Source organism: Marmota marmota, unplaced genomic scaffold (assembly GCF_001458135.2).
Source record: "Marmota marmota marmota unplaced genomic scaffold, marMar, whole genome shotgun sequence".
Classification (NCBI taxonomy): Eukaryota; Metazoa; Chordata; class Mammalia; order Rodentia; family Sciuridae; genus Marmota; species Marmota marmota.
In genome coordinates this window covers 30,610,602-30,635,526 of record NW_026000174.1, presented here as the reverse complement: position 1 = coordinate 30,635,526, position 24,925 = coordinate 30,610,602, and the positions used below count along the sequence as shown (strand labels likewise).

Below are 24,925 nucleotides of genomic sequence, written 5' to 3'. Positions count from 1 at the left end.
GAGGGAGAGAGAGAGAGAGAGAGGGAGAGAGAGAGAGGGGGAGAGAGAGAGAGGGGGAGAGAGAGAATTTTAATTTTTTAGATTTCGGCAGACACAACATCTTTGTTTGTATGTGGTGCTGAGGATCGAACCCGTGCCGCACGCATGCCAGGCAAGCACGCATGCCAGGCAAGCGCGCTACCACTTGAGCCACATCCCCAGCCCGAATCATTCAATTTCTCCAAATAATAACCTCCTTTCTCTTGCCTGCTAGGATGAGAGAGGTGGGTGTCTAGTTGATTAAGCTAGGGAAGAGAATCTGTTGGTTTTCCTTCTCCTCATGTAAACTTTCAACCAGTCCTCATGTTTTTAGTCCCATCCCTCACCCCCACCTTATGAGGTGACTGGTACTTCCAATTCCTGAGCCTTTCTAGGATTCTGGAATTAAATTGACTTTGCTTCTTCTTGTAATCTCCCCCTGCAAGTTTCCAAAAGTTGTCTAAACATTGTAAAGGACTTAAGAACACAGGGTCTGTGTTCAAACTGCCATGATTTCAATCCTAGCTCTTCTACCTACTAGTTGTTTCAATATTTCTAAGTTACTTAACATCTGTGCTTTAATATCCTTATTTATAAATAGAAAAAGTAACAGTACCTACCTCTAAAAGTTATTATAAAGGTTGAGTAGTACATTTAAAAAACACTTAAGGAGGTAAAAGATTCCACACTTAAAAATTACAGCCAGGTGCAGTGGCACGTGCCTATAATCCCAACAAATTGAGAGGTGAGGCAAGAGGATTGCAAGTTCAAAGTCAGCCTCAGCAATTAGTGAGGCCCAAAGTAATTTAGTAAAACCCTGGCTCAAAATTTTAAAAAGGGCTGGGGATGTGGCTCAAAGGTAAAGCATCCCTGGGTTGAAGAAGAAGGAGAAGGAGAAAGAAAAGAAAAACTACAAAATGTTGCTGAAAAAATTAAGGAAGACGTAAATAAACAGAAAGATATCCCATGTTTATGGATTGGAAGACAATATTATTAAAATATTACCCAAAGCAATCTACAGATTCAGTGCTAGTCTATCAAAATTCCAAATATGTTATTTTTCAGAAATAGAAAAACTCATCCCAAATTCACTTTGAATCTAAAAGGACCCAAAAAGTCAAAAGTAATCTTGAAAAAGAACAAAGTGGGAGGTGTCATACTACCTGAATTCAAAACTTAATATAAAATAGTGTGGTACAGCATAAAGACAGATATAATATAGGCTAGAAGAACATAATGAGACTCAAATTTTTAACAAGGATGCCAAGATAAAGGGGAAGGAATAGTCTTTTCAACAAAAGATATTGAAAGAACTGGATATTAACATGTCAATGAACAAACATGGACCTTAACCTTACACCAAATACAAAGTTAATTCAAAATGGATCAAAAATATAAACATAACATCTAAAACTATAAAACTCTTAGAAGAAAACATGGAAGAAAAGCTTCCTGACATTTAATTTTGCAGTGCTTTTTTTGGATACAACAAAAGCATAGGCAACAAAAGTAAAAATAAATTAGACATTAAATTTGACAACGTCTGTGCATCAAAGGACACAGGCAACAGAGTGGAAAAGGAACTCATGGAATGAAAGTATTTGCAAATCATCTATCTGATAAGTGGTTAATATCTGAATATATAAAGAACTCCAACAATCCAACAATAAAAAAAAAAAAAAAAAATTTCCCTGCATGACTTTTTATGGGTGTGATAGTTTAATTATGTTTAACCCTGAATAATATTCCATTTTCTGCATGTACCATCGTTTATTTATCCACTCACCTGTTGAAGAACATCACAGTTGTTTCCAGATTTTGGCAATTGTAAATAAAGCTGCTATCAATATCTGAGTGCAGGTTTTTGTGTGACATGTTTTCAGCCATTTGGGTTAATACCAATGGGCACCGCTGCTGGGTTGTACATCAAGAGTGTGTNCAACTTTAAAACACTCACCAAACTCCCTCCAATTAGAGCTTTGGACAACCTTTTTTTGGGGGGGGGGGGGTGGCTCAGAACATTTTAATGTTCTCTATATCTGGAAAGTTGTTTGCCCATCCTTTGAGGTTAATTCCTCATTTTCAATTTTGGCACACTAAACTGCACTTCCAGCTTTCCTTGACAATTGTGTCAACTACCACAATTTCCAATTTCTCTCCTGTTTCTCTTATGGCACTTTTTCTCAACCTACTACAAGACCAAAATTAGAAGCTCCCCATAGGTAGCACACAGGAGTGGCATCTGCACATTGGTACCACAACTTGCTTGTGTGCTTCCCCAGCAACCTCAGGGCTGAGGAACACTGCTGACCTAGATGGCCTGCAAATTCAAGCTGTGGTCAGGCCTGGTGGCACAATGCCTGCAATCCCAACATAATAGTATGTTTCAGAACAGCCTGGGCAACTTAACCAGATCCAACTAAAAATAAATAAATAAAATAAAAAATAGAAAAATTGCAAAATAGGCTAGAGATGTAGCTCAGTGGCAGAGCACTTGTCTAGCATGAACAAGACTGGGTATCACAGACAAAAAAAATCAAGCTGTAGCTAGGCATGCTGGTGCATACCTGTAATCCCAGTAGCTCAGACAAGGAAGGCAGGAGAATCACAAGTTCAAGGCCAACCTCAGCAATTTAGTGAGACTGGGGATTATCTCAGTGGTTAATGCCCCTTGGTTCAATCCCCAGTACCTAAATAAATAAACAAGCTGTATACTTCCCTCAGGCTCCTGGTGGCCAAATGACATATCCCCTTGGTAATCGAGAAGATTAATACCTCTCTTAATACCTCTCCAAGCTTAATTGACATTTTTATTGCAGTAATGTCAAAATAGTCAAGATTTTATTTTTACTTATTCTTGTATATTGCAACATCTATCATATTATATAGTAGGCACTCAGTAAAGAATCTTGAAAGAATCTATTTTTTTTAATATTTAGTTGTAGATGAACACAACATCTTCATTTTTATTTATCTTTATGTGGTGCTGAGGATAGAACCTAGGGCCTCATGCATGTGAGGCAAGCGCTCTACCATTGAGCTACGACCCTAGACTGGAATGTGGCTTTTGAGTTTTTATGGCTATAGGAGGAGAAAAAAAATACGAGGACCATGTGCTGAGCATCTCGTTTTCTTCTCCACTAAAAGCCTGTGTGAGGCAGGGCTAAGACCTGCTTAATCCACTTCCTAAAGATATGAAAAAAAAAAAAAAAAGGTCTCCTTGTAGAGTTGGCCTATTCCTTGCTGGGGCAGGAAGGTACTTGGTGAACCCAGAGCACTTATTGTTACAGAAAATGATGAAACTTTACAAGATTCATGAAAGATTGAGTAAGTCTATTTCACTTATTTTTCAATCATGTTCATATTGTCTAATTTATTGTATCAAATATGACATTAAAATATGGACTTTTTAAAAATAAAACTGAGGGGCTGGGATTGTAGTCCAGTGGTAGAGTACTTGTCTAGCATGTGAGGTAATGAATTTGATTCTCAGAACCACATATAAATAAATGAATAAAATAAAGGTCCATCAACATCTAAACAATTTTTTAAAAATAAAACTGAAGTTACCTCAAGGATCACAAAGCCCATGGAAATATTCTGGTTTCTTTTGGGGGTAATTAAATCCAAAGAATTGTACACTTTTTTAAATAATTTCTTTTAGTTGTCAGTGGACCTTCATTTTATTTAGATGTGGGGCTGAGAATCGAACCCAGTGCCTCACACATGCTAAGCAAGCACTCCACCACTGAGCCACAACCCCAGCCCAAGAGTTGTACATTTTAAGAGCAAATTTTGGGCAGGCAGGGTTGTAGCTCAGTGGCAGAGCACTTGTATAGCATGTGTGAGGCACTGGGTTTGATCCTCAGCACCACCTAAAAATCAATAAATAAAATAAAGGTAATTGTGTCTATCTACAACTAATAAAAAAATTTTAAAGTACATTTTATGGTATATAAATTTTATCTTAGCAAGGCTGTATTTAAAGTGTACAGGATAGTAAATCCAATTAAAATAGCACTGTCAAGACTAACTTGACCAAGCTTGTCATTTTATATTTGAGAGAAAAAAAGCCATAATTTTCTTTTAACTAGCCCTGAAGAAGAAAACTTTGGGGAATAAAAGCCTGAGTCAGAAATGATGGCAATATTCAGGCCTGAATAAGGGTGATTTACAAAACTATTTTGAGGGAAAATTTAATAAGACATTTGAGTAGAGAATCACCAAGACTACTTGATTTAATAACAAATATATAATACCTTGGGCTTAATATAGTGGAACTATAGATTATAATGGAAATGGTACCAAACTAACACAATCTAATTATACCCTTAACATAAATTCATATTAAACTCAAGTCTACTCAGTAGTAAATAGTACCCCATAAAATAAAATTATTGCAGGGTTGTCCATGAAGAGCCTATTACTTCCGAGTAATACAACAACAACAAAAAAAAATGGCACCTTTATGACTTTATATCTTAAATTGGTGAGGAGTGGTAGCATATGCCTATAATCCCAGCAACTTGGGAGACCGAGGCAGGAGGATCCAAAGTTCAAGACCAGCCTCAGCAACTCAACAAAACCCTGTCTCAAAATAAAAATAAGGGTTAGGGATGTAGCTCAGTTGATACAGTGCTTGCCCCACATGCACAGGCCCTGGGTTCAATCCCCAGCACCACAAAAATAAATAAAAAGAATTTAATAGAATAGTCACTGTTCAAGGTTTATTTGATATTTCAGTTGGTATGACACTTGAATAGCTGGTTGCAATGTTCATTTGTAGATCTTTCTTTTACATTATATGGAAATGTACACTACAGATACATATAATACACAAAATAAAATCCTTTAGAACAGTTATACATAAGACATGTGATATTGGATTTAACATTGGATCCCAGGATGTGACTGAATGAAAAAAAAAAAAAAAAAACAAAGTTGGACTAGGCATGTTTGATGAAGGTATATCACACAACATGCACAATGTTGTGCAACATTGGCAGTGGTATCTCAGAGATGGTGGAACTATTTTACACTAGTTTAGGACTACACAAGTTAAGTACTATCCAGCATCAGGATATCTGTAGGGTTTTATATGCCATTCCTATTTCTAACTTTAAAAAATTGATGTTTTTCCCAGGCCATCTGCTTTAATCTCTGAACAGATAAAAAGGACAACATGCACACCTCCAACTAAAATCCTGTTGTATCCTAGACAGTGAAGTGGTATGACATTAGAAGCCTTTAAAACTGCAGCTCTTTTTGGATTCCCCAAAGTGTATCTGCACTCTTCTTCAAACGTGCCTCTTCCTCAGGAGTCAAATTCACCTTCACAACATCTGAGATTCCATTTTGTCCCAAGATGCAAGGCACACTTAGAAAAACATCATCCTTTATTCCATAGAGACCCTGAAAACAAAAAGAAAATAATTTACATTTTATCTATACAATCTGAGGTTTCCCAAGACTTACATTCTTTGCCATTATGAAGCTTATTTGACTTAATAAACAGAAATTTATTTCCAGATGTTCACTTATATAATCAAGAGTGTAAAAGAAAACCACTAAAAACACCAACAACATATATATATATTAAAAGAAAAACTATTATTATACACAGTACTTCCCAATATTTATTATGCAACATTGTGGTAAGTAACAGTGATTTCTATTTTTCCCAATGGCAAAATCTGTCTCCTATAGACTTCTATCTATTTAAACATAACAAGTTTTTCAGTCAAGTTATCAAGTATATATGTGTGGATATTTATCCTACATATCAATCATTTATTTCCAAAGTTCTGAGTGCATTAAGTTATTTCACTTCAGTGAACAGGACTTCCATTAACCTAACTGCTTTCTCAGAAGAATCTTTTCTAAAAAACCAGGAAATAGGGCTGGGGATATAGCTCAGTGGTAGGGGGCTTTCCTCACAACCACAACAGCAACAGAAACAAAAGCAAATCAGAAATAAGTATTCAAATACAACGTATCACTACATGGACCTACCTTAATCATGGTGGAAATTGGATGCACCCGTCTAAGATTCTTCATTATACTTTCTGCCAAATCTGCCACAGACAGTCCAATGGCCCAGGATGTATAGCCTTTTAGTTTGATCACCTCATAAGCGCTACAGAATAGGGAAGGGTAAGGAAGAACAGGGAAGGGCAGAAAAAAACAGGAGGAAGAAACAAAGGAAAACAAAGGTTTCACTGAACACATGCTTTATAGTAAATAATGCCAAAAAGTTGCATTATACTTCTAAGGGTAACCCTTGCATATACACCAGAACATCACTGAACAGGAATGTTCACAACAATACTATTAGGAATGGCAAAAAAAAAAAAAAAAAGTAACAAGTACACTGCCCTCCAACAGAATGAATAAATTGTGGTATTCTGACACAAAGGAATATCACATAACTGTCATAACTAATCAACTATAGCTACCAACATAGTGGTAAACTGGTGATTATTAGAAATATTGAGCCAGGAATAGTAGCGTACATGTGTAATCCAAGCAACTCGGGAATTTTAGAGTTGGAAGTTAAAGGCCAGCCAACAACTTAGCAAGACCTTGTCGCAAAAAATAAAAAGGGCTGGGGTTGGATGTAGCTCAGAAGTAGAGCATCCTTGGGTTCAATCCCTAGTACCAAGGGGGGTTGTGTGGGATGAAGAAATGTAGTACTAAGAGTGGTGGTAGCAAAGAAAAGAAAAAAAGAAGTGCACTACTGGATTTTAAAAAGTAAATCCAGGGCCGAGGAATGGTGGCACATGCTTGTAATCCAGTGACTCAGGAAGTCGAGGCAGGAGGATAGCAAGTTGGAGGTCAATTTAGCAAGATCCTGTCTCAAAATAAAAAAAATGGGCTGAAGATGTAGCTCAGTGATAAAGAATCCCTGGGTTCATTCTCCATTGCTGGAAAAAATAAAAAATAAAAAAGAGAACACCCAGGGGCAGCTGAGGAAGTAGCTCAGTGGTAAAATGTTTGCCTAGCATGCTCAAAGACAAGGATTCAATTGCCAGCATTTCAAATGAAAATGGTAAATATAGAAAGATTAAAAGATTGCACACAGCATGTTGATCATAAGATTATTTCAATTGGGAGTGACAGGGAGATAGTTGAATAGGAAGTGGGGCAAAAATTCACTTCCAGTATTTTCAAACACCAGCAGACTAGCAATTCTGACCCAAGGAATATTATACCAGCTGATAGCTAATGTTAAAGTCTCTTGGCTGGGTGGTAGGTTCACAGGTTTTATTTAACTAAACAAATACATATGAGAGAGCCTTGCTAGACCAATTATGAAAATATAAGGAGCTCTAGTGGCACAAACAGCACATAGTACTTGTATAAAAATATATCCTGAACCAAGGACTAATTGATAGACCTAAGGTTCACACATAACCACAGTTTACAAGTAAATAATGCCAAGTAGAAAACTTCCCTATTTCAACAATTTGTTAGTAAATACTTGTTAGTGTACCATGTTTCTAGCATATCTAGACCTGGACATATAACTTTATTACCATCTGAATAAAGAAGCTATGTGTGTGTGTGTGTGTGTGTGTGTGTGTGTGTGTGTGTGTGTGTTTTATCCTGGGGATGGAACCCAGGGCCTTGCACATGCTAGGCAAATGCTCTACCTCTGAGCTATATCCCCAGTTCTTTTTTCTATTTTATTTTGAGACAGGATTTTGCTAAATTACCCAGACTACCCTCAATTTTGCCATTCTTCTGCCTCAGCCTCCTGATATATAGGTGTGTGCCACCACACCCAGATGCTAACTATGTTTATAATCTCAAAGAGTATAATAAGAACTTGGGCTGGGTGTGGTGGCCCAGGCCTGTAATCCCAGCAGCTCAGGAGGCTGAGGCAGGAGGATCGCAAATTCAAAGCCAGCCTCAGCAATGGCAAGGCACTAAGCAATTCAATGAGACCCTTCTCCAAATAAAATGCAAAATATGGCTGGGGATATGACTCAGTGGCCAAGTGCCCCTGAGTTCAATCCCTGGTACCAAAAAAAATAAACTTGGATTTTAAAGGTTTTTCCTGCCAGGTACAGTGGCACATTACTGTAATCCCAGCTACTCAGGAGCTAAGGCAGAAGGATCACAAGTTTGAGGCCAGTCTAGGTGACTTGGAGAGACCTGATCTCAAAAAAAGTCAGGAAGGTAGTGCACCCTTGTAATCCCAGGATTTAGGAGACTAAGTGAGGCAGAGGATCACAACATCAAAGCCAGCCTTAGTAAGGCCCTAAGCAATTTAGCAACACTCTGTATCAAAAGGGCGGGTGGGGATATAACTCAGTTGGTAGAGTGTTGCTTGCCTTGCATGCACAAGGCCCTGGGTTCAATCACCAGCAACACACACACACACACTTAGAATTCAAAGTGAGCCTCCAGCCTCAGCAATTTAGAAAAACCCTGAGCAACTCAGTGAGACTTTATTTCTGCATAAAATACAAAAAGGGCTGGGGTTGTGGCTCAGTGATAGAGTGCTTGTCTACTATGTGTGAGGCCCTGGGTTTGATTCTCAGCACCACATGTAAATAAATAAAATAAAGGTCCATTGACAACTAAAAAAATATTAAATGAAAAAAAATTTTAAAAAGGAAAAGGGCTGGGGATGTGGTTCAGTCAGTGTCTGAGCATCCTTGGTTCAATCCCCAGTACCAAAAAGATTAAAAAGGGCTGTGGATGTAGCACGGTCTTGGAGCACCCTGGGTTTAATCCCCAGTACCACCAAAAAAAAAAAAAAAAAGTTATTTCTAAGTGAATAAATCATATATGTTGAAGTAAAGACTCATATCCCAGTAGGGCAGACAAACTTATTTGTTGAATTTTAATAGTTTAAAATACAAGCAAAGATTTATCAGATTACAGAGAATTATGGCATTTTAAAAAAGATTTTAGCATTAAAAAATACCTGTAATTTTTAATATTTTTATCTGTTTATGGGTGTTTTATTTCTCTGGGATCCATTATATGAAATTGCTGGGTTGTATAAAAAACCCATTTTTAATTTTAACCAACTGTTTTCCAGAAATGGTGGCATCATTTTACATTTCTACCAACAATGTATGAGGAACCCAATATCTGCTCTGCATAATCTTGCCAGCATTTGGTACTCTATTTTTTATTTTAGCTATTCTTTTTGTTGTTTTTACCTTTGTCTTTCTACTATGATCTTTAACAAAGCTTAAGAAAACAAGGGTTGCCAGGCTCCCACATGCCTCTGATCCCAGCTATGCCAAGGCAGAAGACCATGGCAAGTTTGAGACCAGCCTGAACCATTTCAAAATAAAAAAGGAATTAAAAAGTGACTGGGATTTAGCTCAGCAGTAGAGCACTTGTTTAGCATGTGCAAGGCCCTGGGTATTCCTAGTACCAGTGGGGGGAAAAAAAAGAAAAGGAAACAAGTTATCTCAAAGTATTCAGACGTAAACACTATTAAAATAGTAGGGCCTGGTGGCATACACCTGAAAGGGCTAAGGAAAATATTAAAGATCTTCCCTGTCCACGTGCCTGCCAGGACCTTCACACATCCCTGATGGGACACCTAAAGAATGCTGACTTCCTAGTGGGTTTGGCTGGCTCACTCAGACACTCACTTATCTCAAGGCTACCACTCCCTCCCTTTGAGATCTGGCCAGTACTAGTGGGGATGAAGTGTCCTTGAGGGGATGGGTAATTGTTAGAATGAAGCTTTCTTTGTTCTAATTTGTATTTAAGAAGCCCCACTGGGGTCTCACCACTGGAGAGGATGCTCTGCTGGGGACTTCCTAGTCAGGAACCTGAAAAGCTGCCCAGGAACTCTCCTGTTCCATGACTTCAGGTGTCAGTGTTTCCCACATGCCGGTGATAATCTTTTTCTCTTGCCTATCACTTTTTCTTTCACTTCCGTATTATTACTAAAATAAATGCCATATTGTATAAAGAGTATATTTTTATTGTCTTTTGGATCTGACCTGCCAAATTCATCATCTGCACACATAGGGTAGCACTTTAATGTTACAACCTGTAATTCCATTAACTTGGGAGGCTGAGGCAGGAGGACTGCAAGTTCAAGGCCAGATTATTTTAGTGAAATCCTGTCTCAAAAAAATTTTTAAAGGGGTAGGGGATGTTGCTCAGTGGTATAGTACCCCTGGGTTCAATCTCTAGTATCACAAAAAAATTAAATCTTTTATATAAAGATAATAAATTTTAACCTCCTATATTGCCAGATTATGAAACTTATTACCTGTCAACCACCTGCTTATGAACCTCTTTCCAATGTTCCTTATCTGCATCAGTGCCTAAATCTGGGTGCAGATTCTTCAAGGAGACACCAGCAACATTCACTCCACTCCACACAGGTACTAAAAGAAATTGTACAGCACAATTATTTTTATGCATCAAGATACTATTTTTAATTCTCCTATCTGCTGAAGGGGATTACAACAAATGGTAAAAAACCAATGTCCTTACTATTAGATTTTCATTTATTTAGATTATATAACAAGAATTGTATATTTCAACCCATTTCCCTCATTTGTTGGAATGTTTAGTTCATATATTTGAAATATAAAGATGGCACACAAACATAAGGGAAATTTTATTGGCATAAGGAACTCAGAACTCTGCACAGTACCAAAATATTTTCTTGAACTCCACTTGGGGTGGCTGACCTTTTCAGGGACAAGCAGTTCAAGTCAAGTATAAATGACTAAAGTTATCATAAGAACTATGGTTTTCACATGTTGGGGGTTATAGGATGTACAAGGATAAAGTGTGTGATAAGCATACATGAGGACCTAGGTTCGATTCTGAAGAAATAACAAGTCTAGTTATTTACTTCCATAGAAGTAAAATTTCATTCTGTTCTCCTGCCATAAAATGTCATATAAAATGGCTAAAATCTTAATTCTTAGCATATAATTATATAAATGGTAGATTCCAGGAAACCAGTCTATCCTGATTAAGGGATACTTGACTTAGGGTCTAATTTAATAATAAAAATACTTGTATTTTTTAATGCAATCTTTTTGTAAATAAAAGCAGAAAATAACTCATGCTTACCACTAGAGTCTCCATGCTCCCCAAGGACCCACCCATGACAGCTTAATGGGTGAACTCCCAGCCTTTCCCCCATCAGGTAACGGAATCGTGCTGAATCCAGATTGCAACCACTTCCAATAACACGGTTTTTGGGAAAGCCACTTATCTTCCAAGCCACATAGGTCAAGATATCCACTGTGAAGACAACATTCAGGCAAAGACATTAGGTAATTCATTAGATAATGATTAGCCACTACAGATATATGGTTCTATATGGATCTTGATACTGCTCATGACTAATTGATATTTTTGTTAATATTTTTAAGTCTCTGTACTACATATCAAGTCTACCAAGCAGTCAAGTATTATTTTATGAGAATAAACTGCACCAATAAAGAGAATACAATTATTCATAAACTTATTCCATATATAAGATCTTGGGTAAATAACTGATTTTATGTTCCAATTATGTTCAGAGGCATTCTGTCCCTTTAATGTTTTATCCCTTTAATGTTTTATAATAACTATTTTACAAAAACAATCTCAGGAGGGAAATGCAACAAGAAATAAATGAATATATACATGCATATAGAATATAACATACTATCAATTTTACTATAGCTCATGTTTTATGCTGTTAAGTCTCACCTGGATTGGAAACAACAAGCAACTTGCAATGTGGGCTGTATTTTACAACATTGGGAATGATGAACTTGAAGATGTTCACATTACGCTGGACCAAATTAAGACGGCTTTCTCCCTCTTGCTGACGTGCCCCAGCTGTGATAATGACGAGCTTGGAGTTTGCAGTCACATTATAGTCTAAAACACGAAACAACAATCAGATGAATACCTTTAAGAGAACTGTTAACTAGCCAGCAAAATTTGTTCCTCTTTTTAGTACTGAGGATCAAACCCAGGGCCTCACACACATGTAGCAACCACACTGCTGCTGAACTGCACCCTAAGTCCCTCCCTTTTTCTTCAGGTTGGAGACTGGGTCTCCCCAAATTGCCCTTACAGGCCTTAAACTTTTATTCCTCCTGCCTCAGCCTGTAGAATCGCTGAGATCACAGTATTATCACTACACCTGGCTTCTGTAATTTTATGCAGGTTTTATACATATGGCAGATAAATGCCCCCACTGCCTCCTAGACAGTTCCCTTTGTTTTCAGGTTTTCTATTTTTTATGTCAGATGGGTAATGCACTGATATTCTAACAACGGTTAGAGAAAGGTATATTTCACCCAACACAAAACCCAATCATCACACTTATGAACTAAAAACGACCAGTGTATACCTTCCTTATAGTGTAGTTTTAGTTACATTATATCTTGATATAACTATGACTGAGAGAAACAGGAAGAAATCAAGTTTATGATTCTCATATATCAACTTCTCAGATATCCCCAATTCTTCCCCTTCGTTCAATGTTCTTATTCTTCATTGCTCCTAAGTTTACTTAAATACTTGATTACTAACAAAGGCAGAGATGCCTTTACACTTAACGAACATATTTTGCTTCTAGATACCCGAAGGCATAAGATGATTAACTCTAGGAGTTGCTAAGGACTTTCAAGTACCAAAAGACACTATTTGGGCCCAAATCCCATTTCCCAGGCTGGTGCTAGTTAAGTGTGAAAGGGTCAAGTCAAAAATATCTGAACAGGCTCATTTATTCTGAACTCAACCTTGTGTTACTGTGTGAAAGAAAGTGGGGGAATAAGAACACTTAAATATCTGATTGCTGGAGTTGTAGCTCAGTGATAGGGTACTTGCCAAGCATATGCGAGGCCTAGGTTAAATGCTCCAACATCACAAAAGAAAAAAAGTATTTAAAGCAATGTGGTTAAATATGCACCTAAAGACTGAAACTTTATTCATTACATTCTAGTTCAGATGGTTTCCACATAATACACTAATTGGATTTCCATTTTAAACCATTTAATATAGATTGAACTTTGATACCCATAGGTACCAATGTAAATATATTTTAAGACTCCCCTGTATGAAAAAGAAAAGCTTCTAAGAGCTAGGACTTTGAGATGAATAAAAAAAATTACATCTGCTTTTTTCTGATTTATCCAAGGTTGCCTGCTCTTGAAGACAACTGTTAAGAGGGACTGCAGCCATGCAACCAAAACCCTCAACAAAGGCATCTCCAAGTTCCCTGTGATGGCTGCAGATGCCGAATCCCTAGAGATCACCCTGGACATCTTGCTACTATTATGAAGACAAGTATATGCCCTGTATGTTTGTGTGCTCCAAGTGGGCCCTAAGGCGGGCCTGTGAGGTCTCCAGGCTTATCATTGTGTGTTCTGTCACCAAAGAAGGCTCTCAACTGAAGTTGCAGATCCAGTCCATTCAGCAGTCTATTGAAAGTCTCTTAGTCTAAGCCTGTGGCTTCTGCCCTGCTCTCCCCACCAACCTCTCCACCCCCAGGTTTTGTGTCATATTGTCTATCTTAGCATGTAGTCAGAGGCTTTCTATTATAAAATATTGTACAAAAAGAAAGTTTACATCTAATGTGGACTATAATATAAAACTTGTTGAAATCAAACCTTTGCCAGAGACAATTTTTGGTGTTCTAAGGAAAAGGCTGCCATGCTGGAGATCCATCATCTCTCCCTTCAATTTATCTTCCATGACATCAACAAGAGCAAGTTCATCTGCCAAGTCCTAAAAGACATAAAATTTTTAGTTAAATGGGAGACTGTCATTTCAAGATTTTTTGAATGAAAAATTTCTCTTAATTCTGACACAGGAGAGTTCTGCTATTTTAGTATCAGTGTTAGTTCAGGATATACTTCAAAGTAGAGGCACACTGCCATTTTTTTAAGCTGACTCACAGATGGTCTATACATAGCACTATCTCCTCTCTGAACCAACCTCTGCAGAAGTGCTACCACTGCTGGTATGGAAATAGAACAATCAGTAGTCATAAAACTGCAACTACCTCCAATAACACTGCTTTCTAATTATGAAAAACTGCTTTATTTTTCTATCCCAAATTCAGTTTTACATTGAATTTGCTAGTCATTAAATAGGTGATATGGACTAGTAACAACACTTGGTGCACACTTGTATTCCTAGCAGCTTGGGAGGTTGGGAGGCTGAGAGGCTGAGGCAAGAGGATCACAAGTTCAAAGCCAGTCTCAGCAACTTAGCAAGACCTTGTCTCAAAATAAAAACAAAAATGGCTAGGAATGTGGCTCAGTGGTAAAGTGCCCCTGGGTTCAATCCTTGGTCCCCCCCTACCACCACCATAAAAAAAGTGATAGTCTGAGTAATTCTCTGGTTGTTTTTCATATCTGAACCAATACTTACAGTTTTGCACAAAGATAAGACTCGTGCCTTGCATAATATTGGTAAAAAGTATCCTTACAATTGAACCTATAAAAATTCATAGGTGCATCTTAGACCAGGAGCACCAACAACAGTTACCTTCAAATCATCTACAGCACAAGTGGTCAGTGGGTACTCTTACCCAAACCTGAATCAGAGGCCAAGAAAAAGACCACAGGTGGTTCATACATACAGGGAAAACAGCATCAATTTCTGATCAAGTGGGTAAGGAATAAAGAGTTGGTGTGTTATGTGGCTTCTTCTAAGAACAAATACAGAGGGGCTGGGGTTGTAGCTCAGCGGTAGTGTGCTCGCCTAGCATGTGTGTGCGCAAGGGCTTGGGTTTGATCCTCAGCACAACATAAAAACAAATAAATTACGATCTCTGCACAGCTCATTTCTGCCTTCAGTCCCTTCTTCCTTCAATCCATTAATGTTCAGAATACAGAAGTCATATTTTACTCTTATAAACCTGAAGTGCTTCAATTATTTTTTATATAAATCAGGTTTGAACACTGTAAAGTGTGTTCTTTACTCACAAATTCTTTTTCTAATTTTTAGTCCCATAATTGATAACAAAATTGTTAAACAAAGGTGGTGGTGTGGTGGTGTTTCCCATGTGATTCTCCTTTGCTAGCAAGGCAATAAACCTTCTTTTTCCTTTTTCTCAAAACCATGTCCTTGTTATTAGAGTGGCATCAGGGACAAGGACCAAGCTTTTAGCAATACACTCTCTCTCTAAGAGTGTCCCTTTTCCTTTTCCTATCCCTATCTCTTCTAATAAACTCATGCCTGTTTAAAAAAAAAAAAAAAAAAAAAATTCCCATAGGATGATTTTAATTTTACCATATGTAACTGTTATTTTCGATTCAAAAATTACTTTAAGAGAGTCTGACTCATTTAAAGGCATGGACTCTTCCTTTTATTTAGATATATAATAAATTTTAGAAAATGTAACCTTTGACACTTTTTATTTCAGATAACACTGTTGATACCTCACCATGTTTCAAAGATTGTTTCACATTAGGTTCCTTGAATGAGTGCATGAACCTTCATATTTTAATGTACAGTGACAATCCAATTATTGGGGAGGGTGGAGGACAGGATGGAGCCAAGGCATCAGCTTCCAGAGTGATGGACTCTCACTTACCTTCATTAAGATACTGATGGCACAGGCCATGCCAACAGCACCAACCCCAACAACTGTAATCTTATTCTGGGGGACCTGTTCTTCCTTAAGAAGATTCACAATCAGCTGATCCTTAAGACTTGCCATCTTGGACTTGGAACCAAAAGGAATCTATAGGGGAGAAACAATGTCACTGCATCCTCTTGAAATATTGTTTACTTACCAAGAGCTGTTCTTGAAAAAGGCTTACTTTACTTTCTTTTGGGAATTTGCCACTGAAATTCACAAGAGATGACTAAAAATGGAGAGGGAAAAACCTAAAGGTGGCAAAAAGGGTTTAAAAGTCTAATGCCAGGGTTTGGTCTGACCAGGGTCTGATGTGAAGGACCTCACCTTGGCATGAAAAAATAATATCGAAGTTTGGGTGTAAGTATAGCCTCCTGAGGGATCACTCATCTTGGCTTATTAGCCCTTGGAAGGGTAGGCCGCTCTTCAGACAAAATCAGTGAGCCACCCACACTGGGCAGCTATCTTCCGGCCACTCAGGACCCTAAAGCAAGTACAGTGCAAAGCCCCAACTAAGGACCAAAAGTACAAGCAGAAATCGCCACTAACGGCCACAAGCACAACCCAAAAGCAAAGGAACGTGCTGTGAGGTCGGCGCCTGCGCACACTGCACACTTGCTTGCTTTCCTCCCCATGTGGCACAAGGGTTTACGCCCCGCCCAGATCCGGAAGATCCCGACCCAGGAAACTTGTGCAAGTGCGCATGCGCCTTTGCTTTACGGAGGTTGCAGGGTGAGGTAGAGAAAGCAGCGGCTTGGTGGCTGTGTGCCATTAATAGGCAGTAGGCTGGACTGTGGACACTGGGTGGTGGAGAGGGTAAGCCCCACCGGCCCAGCCCTCAAGTAAGTGTAGGCTATCTGCAACCATTCAGTTGTGTGGGTCAGAGGGAGCATGCTCCAGTCAGACTTTAGACCTTACTAATGCCCTGAAGCACTTGTGAACAACGTGAAGCTGGGTTGGCAGCCTCCCGGACCTGGCGGTTAGCCAGTCACACTTCAAATCACAATACCAGGGACTAGCGTCTGTTAACCAAGCAGGAGGGAGGAGCCACGTGTAGCTTCAGCTGTGGTCCGGTTGCAAAGTCATGAGGCCCGGTATGAGGAAATTTTGTCAGCACAGGAAGTGCAGAAATGGCTGCAGAGGGTTTGAAGCCCTAAAGTTAACAGGTACTTAGTGGAACCCTTGAATTCCAGAGCTTGGGGAGGGAATCTTCCACTCTGCCCATCCAACCCTGCACCGCACTCACTGGAGGGAATCACATGTTACATCCCCCCAAACACCACGCCTAGTTTTGACTCGGTCCTAAAGGGCAAAAATATCAGACAGGATCTCTAGGCAGGCAGCCCAGAGTCACCAAGATGGAATCGGGTCTCAAATCACTGCTATTTCTAGATAGCCTTGCATGGTTTCTGCAACTTTTTGGCTAAAGGGAGGAATTCTCCTGCAAAGAACCGGCCTCACTGAAACCTTCAGTCTTCTGCTCCACAGCTCCCTTCTATGGTAGGGGCAAGACTATATCTAGGGGCAAGAGCCTTGCAGAACGAGGATCTACCCTCCCCACCTCTGCCACAAACTCACTGTGACCTTAGAGATGCCCTCTCTCCCAACTCTAGGTTTTCCCCTTTGCCAAAAAGAGATGGTACACGCGATACTATTCTCGTTAGACCCGTCTGAGGTGCAGAAGTAATGCAACTCTGCCTGCTTCATCTTTGCACGCACCTCGCTTAGTACAGCCTCTGATCCCCCAGCAACTTAATAAATATCACTTACGCAAAGAGCACCCTATAGTCTAAAGGCGACAGCAATCCCCATAGACTCCACCTCTCCAGCGTCCCAGGGCGAAAATTCAAATCGCGCAGCACTCAGGGTTTCTCCGGCATCCAGGAACCCTTCCCCAGACGTACTAAGGCTTTAGGGATAGCCTTAGCTCCCAAAACCGGACCACAAGTTTTGCGTTGTTCGCTAACTTCAAACCCGAAGGCATCCTCCACCCTCAGATCTATGATCTCCTGTTCTTCCTCATCCACCCGGAATATCAACCTTGGGTTGGGTGGCGTCACTCGCTCTGCTACCCAGCGAGGCCAGAGGCCAGAGATGCCGCTTAGGGCAAAAGCCTAGAGAGGTGGACGCCAAGCCCATGCATGGTAGGCCACCGCCCACGTCTTCTGGGAAGCGGCGCCTCTCCCCGACAGCAGGGACCCCTTCGCGGGCAGCGTGGGCCAGCGGAGCCAAAAGCAACTGCTCTCCCTCCCCTCCGGGTGCAGAGTATTCGGGGTTGGCCGTACCAGGAGTGCACGTTGAGAAGGCGTCGGGGGTGCGCAGCAATAGAATCCGCACTCTGCAGCAGAGTCTCCGGCACTCAAGGCTGGGCGCGGGAGGGGCCTTAAATGGAACCTCGAAGCTGACGTCAGGAGTGGAGCCAGGCGGACGTGCGGGAACCCACGTGTGGGTTGGGCTGGGGGCGGGCGCCCAGCCGGGCGGGGCAATGGAGAGGCCCTGGCGGCGCGCGCAGCCCGACAGCGGACCCGCGGGCCAAACCACGTGCGCCGGGACATCTAAGGGAGTGCCCAAAGCCCCACGCTGCCTCTCCGGCCATGGGAGCCCGGGCGATATCCGTGAACCAGAGTCAGGCAGACCCTCAGCTTCCTCTTCCGTAAAATTTGCACGTTACTCTCAAGAAATCCCTGATCTGTTTCTTCATCGCTGTTTCCAAATGCCTGGGACAGCTTCTGGCGCTCCATAAACATTTGTTGAATGAAAGAAGGAAAATACCTAGCACAGCGTCAGTTTGTCCGACTGATGGAAAAGGACGTCTCCTTTTCCCCTACTGCCAAACCTTCCAAGTCCGAAACTCACAAGGGAGACTTTGCCTTTCTGGTCTTGCAAGGTGATTGAGGTCAAATTTACCTTCTTGTCTGCATCTTCCCATTGCCCCACCCCACGAGGATGAGTCCCAGCCATACCCAAGAACTGTTGGTGCTGCGTTTTATTTTAATATCTCTCCACCACCTTTCTCCATCCTCTGTAACCACTATTCTACCCGCTACTTATATGAGTTCAAATTTTTGCTTTTGAAACATTTTTACCTCTGCCTTTTTTCATGCTAGTGTTTTATCTGCCCCATTCATCTCTTCTTTGCAGGGTACCCATCTTCTAGTGTTCCCCCACTTTGGTATAATATGAAATATATTTGATAAAGCTCTAGAATTTCCTTAGTGATAAGAAAATCCAAGTGAATATAGGGTACTGTTAGACTTACCCCCTAACCTTCCGGAAAGTGGGTGGTGGCTGGAGATTAAGCTCTATAAAAGCTTTAAAAATTCTTCTGGGGAGTGAACTTGGCTTGCAGGCTTGCAGGCTTTCCGGCATGCTAGGCGAATGGTTTACCATTGAGCCACACCCCCAGCTCCGAAGTTTCTAAAAGTCTTGAACATTGGAAGTGCTGGGAGGTTAGAGTGCCCAGAGAGGGCAAGGAAGCTGGGTACTTATACTTACACCACCATAACCTTGCCCTATGCATCTCTTCCATCTAATTTATCATCTGCATCATTTGTAATCTCTTTTATACCAAATCAGTTGAGGATATGGCTAGTGAAAGAGCACTTTTGCTAGCATGCACAGGCCCTGAGATCAATCCCCAGAACCATACATACATACATACATACATACATTTTAAAAAACTTAAAAAGTAAATTAGCCAGGCACAATGGCGCACGCCTGTAATCCCAGCAGCTTGGGAGGCTGAAGCAGGAGGATTGTGAGTTCAAAGCCACCCTCAGCAACTGCAAGACACTAAGCAATTCAGTGAGACCTTGTCTCTAAATAAAATACAAAATAGGTCTGGGGATGTAGCATCGTGGTCAAGTGCCCCTGAGTTTAATACCCGTTACCCAAAAAAAAAAAAAAAAAAAGTAAATTTAAAAATCAGTAAGGTGTTTTTCTAGGTTCTGGGAAGTGTCCAAGCAAATTATCAATCCTGAAATAGGGATATAGGGCATTCCCAACTTACAGCATGCTGGTCAGAAGTACAGGTCACAAACTACTACTTGCAATTAGGGTCAGAAGTAGAGGGAAGTCTTGTGGGATCAGATGCTATCTCTAGGTAATGTCAGATGAATTGAATTATAGAACACCTAATTGGTATTCACCAGAGAATTGCTTTGTGTGGGAGGGGTTGGAAAGCACATATCTGGTCATAGGATTGTTCTGAGTTGAGTGTGAATAGAGGAGAAAAAGGTTTTTCTTTATACCAACCCACAGATTTGGTACCTCCCTCCTCTCAGCTCCCCCAGCACTAGTTATACATCCTTCCAAAAGATTCACAATAGAGAGGGATGGGGCTCTCCTCCCCTACCAGATGGTGAGCCCCTCCAGGTGGTGGATGGGCCTACTTCTTTCCTGCATTCTATGGCACCAACGGGAAGCTCAGTGCCATCTCTGAGAAAAAGTCGTAGTTGTAGGTTTCTTGGTTTTGAAAGTATAATTACCCCCAGCTCCAGGAAAGCAGGGTATCTCTCTAGGATGTTCCAACAGTGTTTTCATCGCTCTAGGAGGCCCTGAGACCTGGGCTCCAGGTCCCTTGAGGACAAGATAGATTGTAACAGTATCTTTGGTTCCTCAGTCTTTGCAACAATGTCCTAATTCAGTCAGGGTGGGCCCTGCCTACCTGTAAACTGTGACCACAGTTGCTGGGAGGAGGCTGGTAGAAAAAAGAGAGTGGAATTACACTGAAAGATAGGTGAGAAATTTTACCTGGAGGTCAGGCAGCTCTGGGAGGTCCTGTGAAGACACACTAGGCTGCTCTGCTGAGAAAGTGCAGTTCTGGAACGCCACTACTAGGATACTTGTCAAGAGCCATCTTATCGCAAATGCTGATGTGCAGTCCATTCCTTTAGCAGACCAAGAAGACAGTTTTGTGGTGGGCACAATCAAGGGCACAATATTCCATTTTCAGGTGGTTTTCTCTGTGACTTCCAGTAATAGTCAGAAGCAGTAGGTGCAGACCAAATTATTCCAGCACCACACACATAATGTGCATGCTGTGGCCCACAGCCTAACTACGCTGATATCTGGAGGCCCTGGCAAGACTTTTAATATAGCAATTTTTTAAATATTTTAAAATAATTTTGTGAGATTTTGTGGGGTTATGTGGGGGTTCTGTTTCCCCCTTTTTTAATTTTTTAAATTGTAGAAAAAAGCCGGGCATGGTGGCACATGCCTGTAATCCCAGCGGCTTGGAGGCTGAGACAGGAGGATTGAGAGTTCAAAGCCAGTCTCAGCAACAGCAAGGCACTCAACAACTCAGTGAGACCCTGTCTCTAAATAAAACACAAAATAGGGCTGGGGATGTGGCTCAGTGGCCAAATGATCCTGAGTTCAATTCCAGTACCCCCAAAAAAAATTATAGAAAAAGTTGATATAAGCATCATTAGCCTTAAATTGTAGAGAATGGCCCAACACTGTAAAGGTATTTAAACAGTAAGAAATGACTTAATAAACATTTTTTAATATCTTTATTTTATTTATTTATTTTGATGTGGTGCTAAGGATCGAACCCAGGGCCTCACACCTGCTAGGCAAGCACTCTACTGCTGAGCCACAATCCCAGCCCCCTTAATAAACATTTTTATATATAATTTTTAAATCAATGAGTCTTCATTCCCCTAAATTAAGATACCCAACCACAGTTCAGTACAAGGGCAGCATCCCTCCTCTTATGCAAACAACTGCTATTTGACTCCACAAACAAATAAACAAATACCATTTGCTAAGCACCCCTTAATGTATCAGGAAGCAAGCCAGGCAATCTCCATACTCCTCTTCCTCTTAATTCTTTGAAGTAGCCACAACTATTCTCATTTTCCAGATAAAGAAACCAAGGCTCAGAGAAAATCCTGATTTTGCCAAGACTGTGCCAACTACTAAATGATTTGGGCTGGAACTTTAAACCAGGGCTGACTGACTACAAAGCCTATGGCTTAGGGGTGAGGGTTTTTGTTTGTTTATATGTTAGGTTTTGTTGTTGTTATTGTTGTGTTGTGTTTAATGGTCTATGGAGGTCACTGAAGTTTTTGGAGAATGGGAGAGAAAGGATGAAAGCAGGGTGATTGAGAGGTCATGGAAAGTAGGACATCTTTTTTGTGATAATACCCAGCATATATATATACGTGATGTGCAAAACTTAATCAGCTCCAGCTGCACCTGTACAGAACATACACTGCACTGACTCAGTGCTCCCTGGTCCATAGCCCCTCTGAACACTCACAGTCAGCCTGGCCTATTTCACCTTTTTTTTTGGCTACAAAGCCTATGGGTTTTCTGAGTTGCAAGACCCAAGATGCAGATAACCTCATTCCCTCTGTCCTTGACAGACCAGGATGTGCTGTGTACGTGCCAAAGTACAGGTTTCTCTCTCTGGTAAGAGAGCAGCATCTGTTCCTGGAAAACTACTTTATGTCACCTTCACCCCAACACCCACCCCCAATTCATCCATCCCTCAGATGATGGGTATGAGGCCAGAAGCCTCCACCCAAACCGCTTGAGCTCTCCTGGTAACATCTCTGGGTACCCTGCTACCTCCCCTCTTCCCCTTCTGCTCCGCCAGGCAGGGCACATCCTCAGGTGCTAGATGTTGCCTGCTTCCCTTTGGGGCTAGAACTTTCTCGAGAGTTCATTCACCATTCCTTAAGAGAATTCATCTCAGATTCCCTCCCAGAAGCTTCCTACCCCAGAAAAGTAGTAATCGCTGTGCCCTTTCCTCTCCATCCTTTCCTGGGAATACTGGATCTCACACTTTCCATCCCATTGACAGGTTCCCAGGCAAAGACTGTTACCAGAACATAGTGACTTCCAAACTGAGGACCCCTGAAATCAGTGCTACAGAGGGAGTCCTAAGGCCCTTTCAATGCTCAGTGTGGGCCCCATATCAGAGAGTGTTCCTTGTCTGATCACAGCAGGGGAAGACCATGGAAAACTGTAACAGCCTTTTTTTTTTTTTTTCCTGACACTTTGGGTAGTGAGACAGTTGATGGGCATGGTTTAACAAAGAATAGCAGGCAGCTTGATGGAGAAGGGACACTGACCTGGAGTCAGGAGACCTAGGATCTTGCCCCAGCTTTGTCATGGATCCCTGGGTAACATTGCGGCAGTCACATTGCCTATGTAGCCTCACTAGTATACAAAAAGGGGTCTCTTTCCTTCTAATTCTAACCTGCAAAAAGGCTCCAAGTCTATGAGTCAAGCCTCCACACTCACCTTCATTTCTAAAATTGCTCAGGACTTACAGGCAAAGTTGTGCCCATTTTGGAAAATGGTCAGGGGTATTCCTGGGAATAGTGGGAAACAATCAAAGGACTGTCCCCACTCACAGCCACATGAACCTATGCCTGTCATCTTCTTGTTCCCCACATTAATTCTAAAACAGTTTCCAAAATTCCAAAGACACTGTGGGGTATTAAATTTGTAAATATAAATGATCTCACAGTAGGCTGGGAATGTGGATCAATGGTAGGGCCCTTGCCTAGCATATGGGAGGCACTGGGTTTGATCCTCAGAACAAGAGAGAGAGAGAGAGAGAGAGAGAGAGAAGAAAAAAAGCCAAGCATAATGGCACATGCCTGTAATCTCAGTGACTCAGGAGGCTGAAGCAGGAGAATCATAAGTTCAAAGCCAGCCTCAGTAATCTAGCAAGGCCCTAAGCAATTTAGTAAGACCTTGTCTCAAAATAATAATAATAATAATAAGGCTAGGGATATGGCTCAGTGGTTCAATCCCTAGTACCAAAAAATAAACAACAACAAAAAAAAAAAAAAGAAAGAAAGAAAGAAAAGGAAAGGAAAACAGGCATGGTGGCACTCATTTGTAATCCCAGTGACTCAGGAGGCTGAGGAAGGAAGATCACTAGTTCAAGTCCAGCCTCAGCAACTTAGGGAGATTCTGTCTCAAAGTGAAAAAAAAAAAAAAAAAGTAGGGACATAGCTCAGTGGTAGAACATTCCTAGATTTGATCCCCAAAAATGGAGGGAAAAAAATAGAAAGAAAGACAATCTCACAGGGCTTTTAAAGCAGATTTCTAAGTCCCCAAGAAAGGATTGCATTTTTTTTGTACAGATTGAATTGGTATAGTGTATTCTTTTTTAAATTTTTGTTCTTTTTAGATATACATGAGTGTATTTTCACATATTATATATACATGGAGTACAACTTATTCTAATTGGGATCCCATTCTTGTGGTTATACATGATATGGAGTTTCACTGGTCGTGTATTCGTATATGCACATAGGAAAGTTATGTCCAATTCATTCTACTGTCTTTCCTCTTCCCATCTCCCCTCCTTTTCCTTCATTTCCCTTTGTCTAATCCAATGACCTTCTGTTCTTCCCTCCCCTCCCTATTGTGTGTTAGCATCTGTATATCAGAGAGGACATTGACCTTTGGTTTTTTGGGATTGGCTTATTTCACTTAGTATGATAATCTCTAGTTCCATCTATTTACTGGCAAATGCCATAATTCTTCTTTATGGCTAATATTTCATTGTGTAGATAAACCACATTTATCTTTGTGCTTTAGTAGTCTTACCAGTAAAATGCAAAAAATCCTGCTCTGCTTTCCTCTGCTGGCTGGGGTAAAGATGTCATGAAAGAATGGAAGAGAATGAGGTCTAAGCTGTGTGTATGCTGGCCGGCAGGCCTACAGGCCCTGGATTTCCTTTAGACTGTTTACGAAACACTCACCTAGCTAACACTCATCTCAGAAAGCAGGTTCTGCTGGACCAGGAAGCTTTCTGCCCAGTTACTTGAGCCTGCTCAGAGGCCCCTGCCTTTTTCTTTTGGGACTAGAGGGGCTCTGGCTCCAGAAGCCATTCATCTACTGAAGGGCACCTAGATTGGTTTCAGAGCTTAGCTATTGTGAATCAAGCTGCTATAAATATTGATGTGACTGTGTCACTGTAGCATGCTGCTTTTAAGTCCTTTGCATATATTAGGAGGAGTGGGATAACTGGGTCAAATGGTGGTTCCATTCCAAGTTTTCTAAAGAATCTTACTACTGCTTTCCAGAGTGGTTGCACCAATTTGCAGTCCCATCAGCAACGTATGGTGTAATGTATTCTTGGTTTTCAAAAATACTCTGTAGCTTTGGGATTTTGAATTTGTGAATATTCATGATATGTAGAAAAGCATGATGTCACTATGATCTCAATCACACAAAATGGGATGTTGTGTGTGTATATGCACGACCTGGATGAACAAATCCAACTAAGCTGCTTGTGACTGGATGAATTTTTTTCTTTGCTTGTGTTTTTCCTTTTCCTGTAATGCA

At 40.7% G+C, this 24,925-nt stretch overlaps 2 protein-coding genes and 1 non-coding gene across 3 annotated transcripts in view; all 3 read right to left on the bottom strand.

Moving 5' to 3' along the window:
• LOC107158177 (L-lactate dehydrogenase C chain-like) overlaps nt 1-1,905 on the bottom strand; it is a 30,239-nt gene extending 28,334 nt beyond the window's left edge. The window contains exon 1 of the mRNA XM_048788206.1: nt 1,805-1,905. Coding sequence (XP_048644163.1) covers nt 1,805-1,905 — 101 coding nt within the window. The remainder of the gene's footprint in view (nt 1-1,804) is intronic.
• A 2,813-nt stretch (nt 1,906-4,718) lies between these two features.
• On the bottom strand, nt 4,719-18,052 carry Ldha (lactate dehydrogenase A). Its single transcript, XM_015477685.2, has 8 exons — nt 17,893-18,052; nt 15,563-15,712; nt 13,629-13,746; nt 11,716-11,889; nt 11,089-11,262; nt 10,271-10,388; nt 6,031-6,154; nt 4,719-5,430 (listed from the first exon to the last, which is right to left on the bottom strand). Exons 2-8 carry the CDS (start codon nt 15,686-15,688, stop codon nt 5,266-5,268), a joined length of 999 nt encoding a protein of 332 aa, XP_015333171.1. The 5' UTR covers nt 15,689-15,712; nt 17,893-18,052; the 3' UTR covers nt 4,719-5,265.
• LOC125612192 lies at nt 12,258-12,357 on the bottom strand. Its single transcript, XR_007342532.1, has one exon. It is a non-coding gene; the product is annotated as a small nucleolar RNA U13 (small nucleolar RNA).
• Nucleotides 18,053-24,925: the final 6,873 nt, after the last annotated feature.